The sequence below is a fragment of the Cervus canadensis genome, chromosome 3 (genome assembly GCF_019320065.1).
Source record: "Cervus canadensis isolate Bull #8, Minnesota chromosome 3, ASM1932006v1, whole genome shotgun sequence".
Classification (NCBI taxonomy): Eukaryota; Metazoa; Chordata; class Mammalia; order Artiodactyla; family Cervidae; genus Cervus; species Cervus canadensis.
Window position 1 is genome coordinate 70,741,865 of NC_057388.1, and position 16,260 is coordinate 70,758,124.

The window sequence follows — 16,260 nt, forward strand, 5'->3', positions numbered from 1 at the left end:
GGCCAATTCTTCACATACCTGTGAGCACATACCTGTGAGCACAGGTGGGCATTGGTTAATCTGTGTTCAGTCAGGTTGGGAAGGAATGTTTTCATTTTTCTTCCTGTCTTCTTCATTTTCTTTGCTTGCTTTTGAAATATTTTGGGGGTGTCTCTGTCCCTCCTTGTGAGATAGCCCCCACTCAAAAGTCAAGTGGGAGCGGGCAGGGAATCGTCACAGGGTAGCTGGGGTGGAGTGGCAAGTCTGTCCGACAGCCTCTGCCCTTTACTGAGGCAGAGAATGTCCTCTGGCTCTTTTTTCCTTCTGGTTTGTTTGTTTTTTTCCAGATGAGAACCCCCCTGGTGTGTCTTTCAGTGGGAGCAATCGGAGCTGTAGTTATGTTTGATTTTTAACCAGGCCCTGGCTGCAGGGGAAACATTACCAGATAACTCACAGGCCAGCTTTTGGAAGGGGCTCTGGGTTCTGTTCAATGGGGTGGGGACAGCGGGAAGGGACGGGGCACAGAGAATGGTTGATCTGCACTGGGACAGGTAGAGGCTGTCTCTTGTCCTGCATCTGCAGCAGAAACGCTGGGGGTCGTGGGTGGCTCACATCCCAGTCTGGTGATTGGGGTCTCCATTTGCAGAATGAGGATTAAGTTCCTTCAAAATCCCCATGAGCTGGAAGCACAAAATTATAACATGTCATTTAAATATATGAAAGGATGCAAGGGGCAGATGAAGTGAACGACTCCACCTTCCACCCTTCACCCACCCAGTGGCTCTGATAGCACTCTGCGTTCTGTGATGGAGCAGAGCTTCACAGCCCCAAGCCTCCTTCACCTGAGGGTTCCCACCCTCCCTTCCGCTGGAGGCTGGCAATGGTGGCAGTGGTGGGACCCCATCCCCAGCCCTTCCAAGCGTCACCAGAAGAAAGTTTGGCTTCATCAGTTCTCTGAAAATTACTTGTTGCATCAATCACTTTTCCAAATCTCGTTAAAAGAGGTACTTTGCCATCAGTTATGTCAGAATGTCCTTGAAAACTGACCAAAGTTTTGGGGGCTTCACAGAACAGGTTAGGGCTTGTGTCTCATTTTCCATGGAGGGTTTGGCAGTCAGTCATGCAATGACTTCCTCCCCCAAACCCCCCGTATAACTTTTGTCCCTGGTGATTCTGTTTTCATTGCTCTCACCCTGCAGTTTTCACATGGGGTCTCAGAAAACAAAATTCCAGCCCAGTGTAGGCAAGGTCATTCTTTCTCCAGGTGTGGTTTAGAGGGGCCATACATAGGTGGGGACACCCTGCCCGCCCTGAAGCTGTGGGAACTAACCGACTCAGAAAAGTCCACCTCACAGGTGGCAGGAGTAAGGAGACGGGAATGGCAAAGATTCAGTGTCATTGTTATGCACCTACTGTATGTCAGGACCCTCATCACACCCCCAGTTCCTGCGGCCGCACAGATAGCGTTCAGATGTCCCTTGGGCCTCTGCCTATCCAATAGGTACATTGAGTCATGTTTAGGTTCACAACTCGTTTTCTTTGACATTTTGAAACCCTCACATTGACTTCAGCACCTTCCCAGTCTTATTGGGTGGCATTTGAAGGCCCACTAAGTGGGTCTGTGCAGTCTACCTGGAGAGGTTGTTTTGGTGTCTGGGGCGTGGAGACCCTGGGGCTGCAGGTCAAGGGCTGTGGGCACTTCTGCCATCAGACCCTTGCTTGTTTGGATGGCTGTCGTTAGTTTTTTTTTTTTTTCCTACTGAGACAGCAGAGCATCTTTCCAAAATAGTTCCCCAGGTTTTATCATGTAAGAAGAAGCCAAAACATTCAGTCTCTCAGTACTCGGGGCCCACTGGGGGGTCCCTAATGCTGGGGATACCACAGGTATCCCCAGATACAAAAAACAGATCCCTTCCCTGCAGGAGCCCATGTTCTTGTGGGGGAGACATTGGTAAGTCTGCAGTATATCTGGCTGTAGGTGTGTGCCGCAGACAAACACCCAGCAGGGACAGAAAGGAGAATCCACTCTGAGGAGGTGAGAGAGCAAGCCAAGATAGCACTGCAGGTGGAGAAGGGCATGAGCAAAGGTCCTGGGGCAGGAGCGTGCCTGCTGTGGTCTGAGTGGTGGACAGGAGAGAAGTGAAGCAGCACAGTCAGGGGAGGCCAGGCCTTGTCCACCATGGAAGGAGCTTTTAAAAATTGTGGCTACTCATATTAGGAGTAGCCTGGTGACTCAGTGGTAAAGAATCTGCCCGCCAATCTGGGAGACGCAGGAGATGTGGGTTTGATCCCTGGATTGGGAAGATTCCCTGGAGGAGGGCATGTCAGCCTACCCCAGTATGCCTGGAGAATCCCATGGACAGAAGAGCCTGGCAGGCTAGAGTCCATGGGGTCACAAGGAATTCACAGCACCCATGAATTCACACATTGGGAGCCTTGGGCCTGTGTTTTTTACACATGTCCTCTAATTCTTACAAGTGCCTTGAAAGATAAGACTGACTATTCCCTTTTATAAATAAGGGGCTTGGACGGTCTAAACGTCCTGACCAGGAATGCACAGAGTAAACGCCGATCAGGAATCCCACCTGCAGATTCAGGGAAACTCAGTCCGAGTCCTTCTGTGGAGAATGCAGGGCAGGGGCAGTGGGTGCCAGAGGCCCTTCTCCCTCCTTGCCTCCCACACCCTGGGATCACAAAGCATGGTACAGCGGGGAGGCCCCTGGACAGCCCCCCAGGGGCCCGGTGCTGCCTTTGGGAAGATTCAAGCTCCTACAGAGTGATTTAGAAGTTTTGGTGGGTCTGACTTTGAGGGCTCACTGATTTGGTTTGTAAAGTTTTCCTATAGATATAAAAGGTATTGGACATTTTCCAACATAAAAAGTAACCTGCCCGCATGGTAGGAAGTTTAGAAAGGAGTCTGTGGTGGGGTTTGGCTCCATCCCTCGCTGCATACCCTAAGAAGCTCTGAGGGTCCATGAGACGAAGGCCTAAATGTTCCGTGCCTGGCCTCACACAGAGCCGGTGTTTTGTCAGCGGCACTCGGGTTGTTTTTAACGTGTTTATTATTATTTTAAGATTTCTAATACTAATAAAAACAGTAAGATTGGGATTACTTGTAACTCTGCAGCCAAGGGAATATCTTGTCCTGTTCCGCTTCCTGCAGGCTCTTGTGGACTGTTCTCCATGTGAGGCTGGCCACGGGGCTCTACTCAAAATAATTAACAGGCACTTTGGGGCAGTGCCTGAATGTAAATCAGAATTTTTGTACAGCTCGTTCTTGGCTTCCTTTTTTCCTTTAATTCATTGTGCCAGTCCGTTTTCATTCAGATTGAGGGAGGAGGACTGGAGTCATGGACGCATGGACATCTGTTTCTAAGACATTGCCAACTCCCTGCCGGCTGTGAGGCTAGTGGTCTGCCCTGGCCACCCCTGGGCCTGGCGCTGTCCACCCCTCCGCTCTGGGGGGATTGAGATTCTCATGGAGCAGAGTGTCTTCTGCTGCTCGCTCAGCAAAGCAAAAGGGGAATACCTGATTCCCCAGGTCTTGCCTTCATTTTGTTGGCCGCAGCTGGTGAAGAAATGAGATGAAAGATGCTCATCTGTGTGCTGTGACTTTCAGTGTCCGTGTTTGAGTTTCATGTAGGGCACAGGCATCCCCCCACTGTGCACGGCTGGGGCAGAGGACTTGAACTGGTGTCTGTCTTATGCTCCAGCTCCCACTTCACCCACGGGCTGTTCTGCGTGAGCCCAGAACATCCTAAACACAGTGACCTAGTGACTCACACATGGGTCGATTTTTCACTTTGACAGTTGGAAGCGTGACGTTTGCAGGTGTCCCCTAACTTGGGGCACTCATTCCGAGGTCCTCATGTGCGGAGCTGGGTTCAGCAGTTCCTCCCCCTGGCACCTTCGGGTCACTCGCTGATGCTATGCAAAGCATCATGACCGGGTGCCACCTGTCTGTGGACAGGCCACGTGCAGCAGGGGTGCCCAGGCTATGGAGCCAGAGAACCTGGGTTTTGGTCCCACCTGGGCTTCCCACAGCTCCCCGACCTGGGAAAGTTACTCATGCTCTTTCAGCCTCAATTCTTCATCTTTACAAAGGGAATATGCTAGAAAGTCAGAGAAAATACACTGAGTGCATACCCCGTGATTGGTGCCCTGTGACCACCAGCTGTCGTTGACACCATTCCCTAACGACCCTACGGCTGCATCTAGTTCCTGCCTCTTACTTAGACGCTCACGTCCAGTTGTCTGTCTTGCAGACTTGGTTTATTTACTGTATTTTGTGTATCATTGCTCCCCCCAGCCCACCCACCAGGCGCTACATTAAAAGGAGGGTCCCGAGGTTCACACCAGCCTGTATCCCTGTGTCCCGTGTCCCCCGTCAACTTCTCGCTCTGCTTCTTCCTCTTGTGCACAGTTGAGATAAAAAGGAAGCCGGAGTCTCATGTGCTCTCAGTGTAGCAGCCCAAGATACCCCACAGGTCTCTGTCCTGGAGTGTCCCCCCTGTGTTTTTTTAAAAAGCTGAAACCTGCTGATGGTGGAGTGCATCAGGGCTAGAGCTGGGTCCCTCAGAGCGGCTCCAGGCCCAGTCGCCGCTGGAATGCAGCGGCTCCCGGGGCCACAGACACGGGTCAGGCCCTCTGCGGCTCCATTATTGTGGTCTGCCTGTAGTTTCACAGTTGGGAAAGCAGGGAGGCAGAGGAGGATGCAGTGGGGAGGTGCTGACCGCGAGCTCTCGTGTGCTGTTGAGTGCCCTCCCAGCTCTTTGCTGTGAGCCAGCGAGTGGTTGTAATTAATAATAGTGGCAGAGGGTTCCACTCTTCCCATCTGCATTGGGGGCCTAATTTTGTTTCTCTTGGCCGTCCCGGTGCATGGAGATCAGTACCTACCCCTCTGTGTTTTGAGGTCCTGCTCTTCCTTCGTGGGCACCTTCTTGGCCCAGAGATGCTGCGCTTCCAGGAAGGCAGGCCGGAGACCAGTTCCTGTGCTTTCTCTTTTTGATGAGCTACATGTTGAGATTCTAGCGGATCTCAGAAGGTTGACAACAGCAGGCACCTAAGTCAGATGTTCTGTTTACTAAGGATTTGTTACCCAGGCCCCTGGAAGATGCCTTGTAGGTGCTGACAGAAGCTCTCCCCTGTCTTATGCACAGTCCATTCTTGGGTCTTGGAGACTTGTGAGTGGAGCTGTGCTCACCGTTCATACTACAGATGAAATGAACAGTGAGCCCTCAGGGCAAGATGACTCTGAGTGTGAAGAAGCCCAAAGATTCTCTAAATGACCCTTCTCTTTGCATACAAAGGTAGGGCCTGAAGATGTTTGATTATTCAGATTTCTTTGTGGGCATTTGCTACGCAGGAGTACATGTAGAATTTTTGGATTCTAGAAGAGCCTTTGGCCCTGACCATCCTAAGTTATGAATTTGTTTATTTGTTTAGACAAAATATAGATGTGTTCCGAGAGCCCAAAGCCCCCTTTCATCTTTGACTTACAGTCTGTCTCTCGTTTCCTCCCCACCAGTGCTGCACACACAGGGCCCCGTGGACGGCAGTCTTTACGCCAAGGTGAGAAAGAAGAGCGCCTCAGATCCCAGTGTCCCAGGTGGGTCTCCCGCCGTCCCGGCCGCCAGCAGCCCAGACCACAGCGACCACACCTTGTCTGTCAGCAGTGACTCAGGCCACTCCACAGCCTCGGTGAGGACCGACAGGACCGAGGAGCACCTGACTCCAGGACCCAAGAGGGGCCTGAGCCCCCAGGAGAAGGCCGAGCTGGATCAGTTGCTCAGTGGCTTTGGCCTTGAGGATTCTGGAAGCCCCCTCAAGGATATGAGTGATGCTCGCAGCAAGTACAGCGGGACCCGCCACGTTGTACCGGCCCAGGTCCACGTGAACGGAGACACCACCCCCAAGGACCGAGAGACGGACATCCTGGATGACGAGATGCCCAGCCACGACCTGCACAGTGTGGACAGCATTGGGACCCTGTCCTCCTCGGAGGGCCACCAGTCAGCCCACCTGAGCCCCTTCACCTGCCACCAGAGCAGCCAGAACTCCCTTCTGTCTGATGGATTCAGCAGCACCGCTGGCGAAGATCAGCATGGCGCTCTGGCCCCGGATCTGGGGCTCGCCGCGGAGCCCCTGTTCGAGCGAGAGCGGGCTTTCGGGAGCCGCGAGCCCAAGCAGCCACAACCTGTGCTCAGGAAGCCCTCCGTGCCCACCCAGACACAGGCCTATGGGCCGAGCAGCTACTCCACGCAGACCTGGGTGCGCCAGCAGCAGATGGTGGCCGCTCACCAGTACAGCTTTGCCCCTGACGGGGAGGCCAGGCTCAGCGGCCGTGGTGCAACCGACAGTTCCGGCATGCTGCAGACACAGCCTAGGGTCCCACTCACCCCCACTCGGGGGGCCAGCAGCAGAGTGGCCGTCCAGAGGGGCATAGGCCCTGGGCCACATCCTCCCGATATACAGAGACCCCCTCCCGGCAAAGCAGCCTTCAAACCCAGGATTCCAGATGTCAAAGTCGTGAATGGTACTGGCCCGGAGCTGGGCGCAGACCCGTCCCCGGGCTCACCCACCCTGGACATCGACCAATCCATTGAACAGCTCAACAGGCTGATCTTGGAGCTGGACCCCACGTTTGAGCCCATCCCCACCCACATGAACATGTCGGGCAGCCAGGCCAATGGCCCCATGCCCCCAGAAGTCATGGGAGGCGGGCTGCGGGCAGGTGGCCGCCTGCAGGACACAGAAGGCCCTGGCAGGGCCCCAGTGAGGCAAGGTGAGCTGGGGTTTCATGGGATACACACTTGTCTGTGTTTTGCAGAATAAGGTTTTATGGAAGAGCTCTGGGCTCATCACAGAGTCTGAAAGAGAGGAATGAGGACAGCTGGGGCCTTGGGTGCAATCTTGTAAGGACAGGCAAGTGACCACACCGTTTAGGTGTGGACAGTGGCCACGAGCTGGCCACCCAGGGAGTGGGGAGGCTGTTCATGGGGCAGCAAGCTCGAGCTAGAGAGAGAGGGCTGTGGGGTGGGTGGAGGTGGGGAGTGGGAGGAGTGATGGAGGGGTAGGTTCTGGGAGTCAGGGCCTAGAGGCTTGGTAGGGATCCCAGCCACCACGGCAGGCTGCAGGGCCCAGCGGCAGCCCCAGCACAGCAGGGACGCGGGCCCTGAGGGCGAACCTGTGTGCACCCTGCAGCCTTCAGGGCTCTGCTGCGCAGGAGGCGGGCACTGTGCAGGCTCTTAGAACGTGGTTTGTGCAGGGCCAGGGCTTCCTGCCCAGCTGCGAGACCTGGGAAGGCTGGGGGTGGCTGTAGTGGACAGAGGTGACCTCTGGCTATATGGCCGAGTGGATGTGGGAGCAAGCATTGGGTTCTAGCCTGTGCTAGGCTTTCCATGTTGGAGAGGCACAGGCTGTGGAGCCAGGGCGGCCTGGGAGGATGCCCCGCAGGCAGTGGGCACTGGGACAGAGTGGGTCAAGGAATAGTATGTGAGGCCATCGGGGGAGTGTGTGTATAGAAACTTCCACACAGAGGAGATATGGCCAAGTCTAGAAGCTTCCACATAGAGGAGACAGGCCAAATCAGTTGTCCAAACCTGGGTGCTGCTGAGGTCTGGGGAGGCTTAGGGAGGGGTGGAGCTGCAAGGACCCAGGGGTCACCTTGGGGGTCGAGAGTGTGGTGACCAGTGAGACCAGGCCTCCCTGTGTTTGCATGTAGGTGTGCATCCACATCTTTGGTGTCAGCTGGTTCCCTAAGAATCCTGCCTCTAAAAGTGAAGATGGGAGGTGGGATGAAGGAAGGATTCTGTAGCTTCCTCCTAGTCCTGAGTCTGACCCCGAGGGCTGAGCCAGGGTCACTGATGGGGCAGGAGTGCTGCTCTTGCCACTGGGATTGTTCTGGGCCCTTTCATCTCAGGCCCCTTAGCTGCAAGAACAGATCCCGTCTAACAGTTGCGTTTCCAGAGGTGTCAGGACGTGGCCCGCCTAAGGTCTCATAGGTGGTTCGCAGGACTCGGCCCTGTGGCTGCACACAGAAGCCCTGCCTGCTTTGCAGTCAGACAGGGTAGATTTCAGACCCAGCCAGGTCCCAGATGGCTTGGGAAACCTGAGCTTTGCAGACCTTGGTCCTGTCTGGCTGTGCGTTGGCTGACTGTGTGACTTTGGATTAAGGGTGTAGTTTCTGAATTTCATTTCGCTCCATCTACTAAACCCTATCACATAACTGGCTGGTGGAAAGGTGCAGGCAGTGCTGGTCTGCAAGCCCCTGAAGGGTACCTGGATCATAAATGTGATGATGCTATGACATCCTGGCTTCCCTGGTGGCTCGATGCTAAAGAATCCGCCTGCAATGCAGAAGATGCGGGTTCGATCCCTGGGTTGGCAAGAACCCACTCCAGTCTTCTTGCCTGGAGAATCCTGTGGACAGAGGAGCCTGGTGGGCTACAGTCCATGGGATCGCAAAGAGTGGGACACGACTGAGGCAACTGAGCTCGCACGCACGCTGTGACATTCATTTCCTTTCCCTGAGTACCTGGGCCCTTGGATATCAGAAGCTTGGGAGTTGGGAAAAACTGAGAGAGCCTTCTGGGAGTACGTTATCAGACTTGAATATGTAGCTGCTGGACAACAGTAGTAATTGTAGCAACAAAACAGATGGAAGGATTTGGATATATGAACTCATTTAGTCAGATACATTCAGGAGATTCTGACTTTAAAAAAAGTTTCAGTGGGAACAAAGCTATCCGCATCCTGTCTCTTACCTCACCAAACCTACTTAAAAGGAATTTCTTGGAAAAATTAAAACCAGAAATCTTTTTTTTTCCCTTTCTTGAATTAAAACCTCCTTTGAGATTTGGAAGAGGTTGGGGGCGGCCGAGTGTATGGAAGAGAGAAGGACTCTAAGCTCAGGTTACTGTCTGACAGCTCCCTTTAGTTCATTTGTTTTCCAGTGGATGGAACATAGCCCCGAATGATTCTTCTGTCTTTTAACAGTAGAACGTAGAGCCTGGGGTTTTAGAAAGTCCCTTCATCTCCTCCATCCTTTAGTTAGCTATACTTAAATTACTTGATAAACTCATCACTGTAATTACTGGAATTTTAATTTTGATTTTAGATCTTTTCTGTTTCCTGGTCTTATAAAGTAATGACATTTTTAAAATGAAGGGACTTGAATACGTCAACAGACCTGTAAAATTTCAGCGAATGTTAGGTTATTAATTATGCAAATTCAGTTAAGAGTGTTTATTAATCCATTCATATTTGTTAGGAATCTTGGGTATTTGTCAGTTTTCTTGTATACTTGTAAAACTATGGTGATGTCAGGGGATGAGGTATAAATAAACATGGACACTAATCTTCAGAGACCTTCCTGAAATTTGGGCATGAGCTTCTGGTAGGACCCCTGAGCAGCGATGAATACCCTCCAGCTGGGAAGCTTGCAGCTCGCAGCATGAGGACTGGCCTTCTAACTTGGAGTTCAGCTTTCAGTTTCAGAGCGAGCTCCTGTTTGAGGACAGTGCCAAGCCGGGAAATGCAGAGCCTTGGAGACGCACACCACATTGATGAAAAGGATCTGGACAGTGTAGAGGGTTTTTGGAACAGTCTGCAGGCGGATATCTGGCTCTCATTCTGGGACGTCTTGTCTTGCTAGAAATCCCATCTAAAGAATATGCATGTCTCTAGCTTTCAGCCATTTGAATTGAGATGGAGAGAGAAGTTTCTTCTCTCCCTGGCTGGTATAGAGGACACTGGAACCCATTTGATTTTAATATCAAAATGTCATCCGAGTATTTACATCTTTCAATTGCAAAAAAGCTAGACCAGCCAGCAATAGGAAAAAATCACTAGATGGCAAGGAGAGTCAGCTAATCAACTGATGCTGAGTTGTGGCACCTTTGAGAAGGTTCGGGGATGCTGGATCCCTGTGCTTTGAAGATGTTCAGATCCCCATCGCACACTTCCATCCTCTGGATGGGGGAGGCCAGGGCTGCCAAGCTGAGCTGGTCCACATGTGGTTCTTGGCTCTACCACGCTGAGTAGGAAGGGGACATTGAGTCTGAAAGGCTCCGTGATATTTGCAGGACAATGGCTTTTACCCCACAGATGCATCGTCCCATGTCTGTGTGCCTGAGGCTCAGCCCTATTGATGTGGGTCAGTATCTGACCAGAGCGGCCCCAAGTCTTGCACACAAATGGGAAACAGGCTGTAAAGTTCTATGAAGCTGTATTTTCTACATGAGAGCCTCCTTGGCCTGCCGCACATCTTGCCTCCAGATGCTGACTGCTGCATGGTGTGTCTTAATTCTGACTGTAGAAAAAGGTTTGTCACAGAGACTTCAGCATCCTGAAGTCAGTGAAATCCTTCCCTCTTTGCAGAGTGTGTCCTGATTATGAGAAAGACCACAAGTTACCTGGTGGTAGGGAGTTGGGGGTGGTATTACCTGGAGCTCCTCCTGGGGCTGGCTGCGTGTCCTGCACACCTCACATTGCACCAGCTCTTCAGGCAGCAGCATGTCTACCAGGCTCTGGTTATTTCTGAGATGACAGTTATATGCGAAGGCCAAGTATTTTCTGAGAAAGTCTACCTGCAATCAGCACAATAATAATAATGGTGAGGATGGTGGTGGTGGTAGGGTTAATGATGATAGTGATGGTGATGGTGATGATAGTGATGGAGGTGAGGGTGACGATGGTGATGGTGGGGGGGTGGTGATGGTGATGGTAATGATAGTGGTGGTGAGGGTGATGATGGTGATGGTGGTGATGGTAATGATGGTGATGGAGGTGAGGGTGACGATGGTGATGGTAGGGGGGTGGTGATGGTGATGGTAATGATAGTGATGGTGATGGTGATGATAGTGATGGAGGTGAGGGTGACGATGGTGATGGTGGGGGTGGTGGTGATGGTGCTGGTGATGATAGTGATGGTGATGGTAGTGATGGAGGTGAGGGTGACGATGGTGATGATGGGGGTGGTGGTGATGGTGATGGTGATGATAGTGATGGTGGTGAGGGTGACGATGATGATGGGGGGGTAATGGTAAGGTGATAGTGAGCAGTGCCACTCAGCACGTCCCCTGTTCTTGGCGCTATGTCTGCATCACCCCTGACGTTCATTCCCGATGAATAAACAGGCTTCCCTAGAAGCTCAGTTGGTAAAGAACCCGCTTGCAATGCAGGAGACCCCAGTTTGATTCCTGGGTCAGGAAGATCCCCTGGAGAAGGGTTAGGCTACCCACTCCAGTATTCTGGCCTGGAGAATTCCACGGACAGAGGAGTCTGGCAGGCTACATGGGGTCGCAGAGTTGGACACGACTGAGCGACTTTCATATTCATAGTGTATAAACAGCCTCCATCTGTCTTACTCTGCATCCTATGGCTGAGACCTAATTCCACTAAACTCAAATTCTGCTCCCAGTTCAAAAACCCCTGGAGGGCCGTGCCAGTGACTTCTTTTGTTTCCTGGCATGTAGTAATGTTTGTAAATAGAGCAGATGTGGTGCTGGTGGAAGTGTAGGTGACCCTCCAAGAACTCATGTGTCTTCGCTGAATTGGCTTGGAGAACTTAGCGAGGTTCATCATGGACTGGGTAGGAAGTCGGCCCTGGCCCATGAGACAAGAGAATAGCCCTACAGTGGTGGAATCTCAGAAAGCCTTGGGCGGCCTTGTAAAATGGGGTGAAGTGTGGAGGCATTTCATTCCGTGCAGGTGCTCAGCGCCTCTGTGGTTCCCCTGCTCTGAGCGGACACCAGACTGTGCTTCAGCCACTGCCATCTGGGCGCTGCTGGGGCCTCGTGTTGCCCCACCCCCGAGGTTGCCCAGCTGCACTGCATCCCTGCTCAAAGGTGGGTTTCTTAGATCACATCCTTTAAGTGAGGGGAGATTTCAACTGATAATACCAAGTAACAAAAGGAATGACTCAATATGTGAAGTTTATGATTCCATGGATGGCAGGCGGCCAGCTCTCTTTGCTCATACCTATGGGCTCCTTGTTTCCTATTGTCAAGATACTTTATTCATGGCACATCAGCCCCCCCACCCACAGTTGTCGGCTCCTGGCTGGCCCATGTTCAGTTCGCAAATGGCACTAGGACATTGTGCCAGCGCCCCTCTTGTGCTTCTGTGGACACAGTCATCCCTGCAGGAGTGCCCGTCCACTTCAGAGGTCTGATTTATGCTGAAGGAGAGTCACAGTAACGAGTATCAACTTACAGTCCTTGATAGGGGAAAGCCCATCAATTTAAATTACACGTTAAACCCCAGCCAGAGGGAACCAGTATGAGAACCCGAGGTCCTCAGCCGTGGGTCCACACCATGAGCACGGGACCTCCTGAGCGCGGGTGGGAGCCGCGGCGGCAGGAGCCCACGGGGTTGTGACAGGAGATCGGGGCATCGGGGAGTAGAGAGCAAGGCCTTTCCCGGGGAGAGGTGGGTGGGGGCTGTGCAGACACTGGGGAGAGGCCGGGCCCAGGTGCGCCGAAGTGCAGGTGTGTTCATGGATCGGGAATCTAGGTGCACAGAGAAGGAGGAGAAGAGGGAAGAAGGGGTGAGTGTGGACACAGAACACATTCTGAGACAGAATGCCTGCCTTCAGGATTTCCTCTGTTCCCCGAGGCCGCAGACCCTGAGTCGGGGAAAACTTTCCTGGGCTGACCCCAGCGTCACCTGGGGCAGCAGGACCCAAGCCTACCGTGGACCCCAGCCAGCTGCTGCGAGGCTTTGGAGACAGCCCCTGTGCTTCCAGGGAAGCCAGGCTTCTCAGAACCAAGACGCCTCCTCCAGGATAGCCTGCTTTCAAGGCACTCCTGGTTCCTCTGGTTGAACGAGGTGGAAGATGACGTCCCGTCACAGAGAGGAAGCCTGAGGTCAGAGAGGGCGGGTGACTCAGACTCAGAGTTGGCCCATGGGCCCTTCCTGTGTTAGTTCTTAGGCATTTCCGGGAAGAGGGTACCGGATCAGGGTCAGAACCTGCTGCCAACTGTGTGATCTGGGGATGTATTGAGCAGAGAGTGAGGGCTCAGGGCTTTTCTCTCCACCCTTAGGCCTTTTCTCATCACCTTCCAAGACAGGATGACCATTTGCCTGTCAGGGGTGGTCCTGTGTCCAGGGGACAGGATCTGGCATCCCTGCAGAAGCCGGCTGCAGTTCTGTGTCCTTGGGAGGAGAGGGGTTGGTAGGGCCCACCCTGGCAGCTGCAGGCAATCTCAGTAATAAGAGGGTGAAGGATGAGTTCCGCTGGTTTCCTCTGGGGAACACAAAGTGAAGGACTAACTCACTGAAACTAGGTTTTGGTTCTCTTTGGGTGGGTTTAGATGGTGGGTGCTATGCTCACAAGTCTAATGCAATCTGGATTTGGGTTCACTCATGTTGTCTGAAGAGCTCTAGCAGAGTGGAGCTTAAGGAAATGTGTCTATGTTTCCATACCTCTTCAGCATCTTCAGCTGAGTCACTTTTATTCAGAATTACAAGATGAGAAAGTCAAACAGAGATCTGTTGCAGAACAGTCTGAATATGCTTAACATTGAACTCTACATTTAAAAATGGTCAAGGTGGTAAATGTAGTGTTATGTTTTCAACACAAAAAAAGGTGAATACATTTTAAAGGCTAGAGTAATTTCTTAATTGACCTGCTCTGTGTATGCATATTTACGTCTCATGGAGTCTGTCAAGTTATGGCTCCTACGTGGGTGTCTGCCTGACGCTGTCTCCTCCTCCACTTCCCTCTCTTCCTCCTCCCTTCCATGCACAAGGTCCTGATCATGCAAGTCTGGAAGCGGCTTGTGGTTAGAGTTTCTGGCTGCCTGCTCTGATCATAGTCCCTGGAACCAGTTAATCTAACTCCACCTTCAAGCCTGCCCTCTCATTGCACGCTGAAACCCCCTGTACCTTCAGCTGTCCACTAGAGCTGTTCCCACTGAGCAAGGTAGCAAGCGTCCTTGGGTCGGCGAAGGCTTACAGGGTACCATCGGTGTCCTCATGACAGCTCTGGATGTTGTTTTCAACCTGAGCTGGAGCGTTGTTTTCAGGCTGTGTGTCATGCTGACCAGTCTCAGGACAGCTGCAGGACGCCCTGGCCCCCAGGACACACAGGAGCAGGGAGCCGCCGGGCACGGTGCTCCCCTAAGGGAGCCTGAGGAGGCCTGGAGCTCCAGTCAGTGGCCTCCACCTGTCAGGGACTCTCTGGGTTGTCATAGGTCAGTCTAGGGTCACATTCTCTCTGAAATGCTTTCCCAACCACTGTCTCTTCCCCACATGTCCAGACTCACTGCCCATCTCCATGGACAACACTGACCTGTGACTGTCCCCTTGCTCTTCTGTCATTGCCCCCCACCCCCCACCCCACGCCAGTCATGAGCTCCTGGAAAGCAGGAGGAACCAAGAATTATGGTTGCGGGGAGCAACTTCCTCCTACCCAAGCCTATCAGGGAGGGAGCCAGGGTAAAGGAGATTGTGGAGCGATGGCCAGTGATCCCAGGCTGAGGGCTTTTGGCGATGTTCCTGGGAAGGACTCTTGCTCTCTATTTGTTGCCACAGGCGAAACTGCACTTTCTCCATCTGAGAGGTCCTGTCACTGGAGGTGAGCGGTAGGCGGGGTATTCAGGTGCCATCAGCAGTCCAATAGGAGGTCCTGCCTGGGGTTACGGAGAAGGCAATGGTACCCCACTCCAGTACTCTTGCCTGGAATATCCCATGGACGGAGGAGCCTGGTAGGCTGCAGTCCATGGGGTCACTAACAGTCGGACACGACTGAGCGATTTCACTTTCACTTTTCACTTTCATGCATTGGAGAAGGAAATGGCAACCCACTCCAGTATTCTTGCCTGGAGAATCCCAGGGATGGGGGAGCCTGGTGGGCTGCCATCTATGGGGTCGCACAGAGTCGGACATGACTGAAGCGACTTAGCAGCAGCAGCAGCCACGTGGCCCTTTCAAACTGATGCTTTAGGACCATGAAGAGCGGTGGACAGACAGATGCTCACAAGCGCACATTTGGTGATGGAGTTGACCTGCCATGTTGCAGGGAGCTCTGCACACTTCTAATTTGGGAAAGATTTTAGAGTGAGAAATGCATGGTCACTGCTGGAAGCTGTCGTTGCAACTACTATCTTTTGTTTCATAAAAAGCATGTTATAAATTTGAGTTGATGAATCAGTTCCTTTTGCTCCAGTGACCCTCACTCACCAGCAGGCGGTTTGAGTGCCCCAGGCGGTCACCCTGACAGGCGTCTCCCCATGTTCCTGAGAGGCCGGGAGGTGTGGCTTCTTCTACCTGCTCTGCACCACTTGGGCCGGCCTACAGCAGTGGTTCTCAACCCCTCAGGCCCACCGTTCTGTGTTTAGAACATCTGTTATCTGATGCCAACTTTACTACCCTGAAATCAAAGTCACAGCTTGTGTAAACTACTTAAACACAATTAAAAAATATATATATAACACCCTAACACTCATGTTAAAGGATAAATTTTTTAAAAAGCAATTTAATTTAGTGTACATCTCAAGGTGAAAACCCTCAGGCAGACCAGCCTGGGAAACAAAAATAACCCACTCAGATCTCTTTTATTGGAGAAGAATGCATCTATTGTAAAATTTACCATTTAACTCTTTAAAATGTACAATTAAATGGCATTAAGCACCTTCACAATGTCATATAACCATCCCCTCTATCTAGCTCCAGAGCACTTCTGAAATTTCAAAAGGAAATCTGTACTCAATGGCAGTCACCCCCATTCCTCTCTCTCCCAGCCCCTGGGAGCCCCAGTTTGTTTTCTGTCTCTGGAGATTCTCCTCCTCTGGGCATTTCACATAAATGGGATCATAGGATATGTGTCACCTTTGCAGTCAGGCCGCTTCATTCAGCATAAGGTTTTGCAGGCTCATTCATGTTGTAGCTTAAGGCTGAGTGATACTCCGCTGCATGGACAGCCCATAATGTGCTTATCCAGTCATCTGTGGATGGTGACCTTTTGGTGACTGAATAGAGCTGCTGTCAATGTTCACGTACAAGTATTCATTTGAACTCCTGGCTTCCCTGGTGGCTCAGACAGTAAAGAATCAGCCTACAATTCAGGAGACCCAGGTTCAATCCCTGGGTCAGGAAGATCCCCTGGAGAAGGAAATGGCAACCCACTCCAGTATTCTTGCCGGGAAAATTCCATGGACAGTGGAGCCTGGTGGGCTACAGTCCTTGGGATTGCAAAGAGTCGGATATGACTGAGCAACTGACACTTTTCGTTCTTTGGGGGTAATACCAGGAGTGGAATTGCTGGCCCGTGTGGCA

The 16,260-nt window shown here is 52.2% G+C and overlaps 1 protein-coding gene across 7 annotated transcripts in view; it reads left to right on the top strand.

Moving 5' to 3' along the window:
- Positions 1 to 16,260, top strand: part of TNS3 (tensin 3) — a 219,415-nt gene that overhangs the window by 147,085 nt on the left and 56,070 nt on the right. For all 7 annotated transcript variants that reach the window (XM_043463431.1, XM_043463429.1, XM_043463425.1 and 4 more), the window contains one exon: positions 5,507 to 6,763. In XM_043463431.1, the coding sequence (XP_043319366.1) occupies positions 5,507 to 6,763 (1,257 nt within the window). The remainder of the gene's footprint in view (positions 1 to 5,506; positions 6,764 to 16,260) is intronic.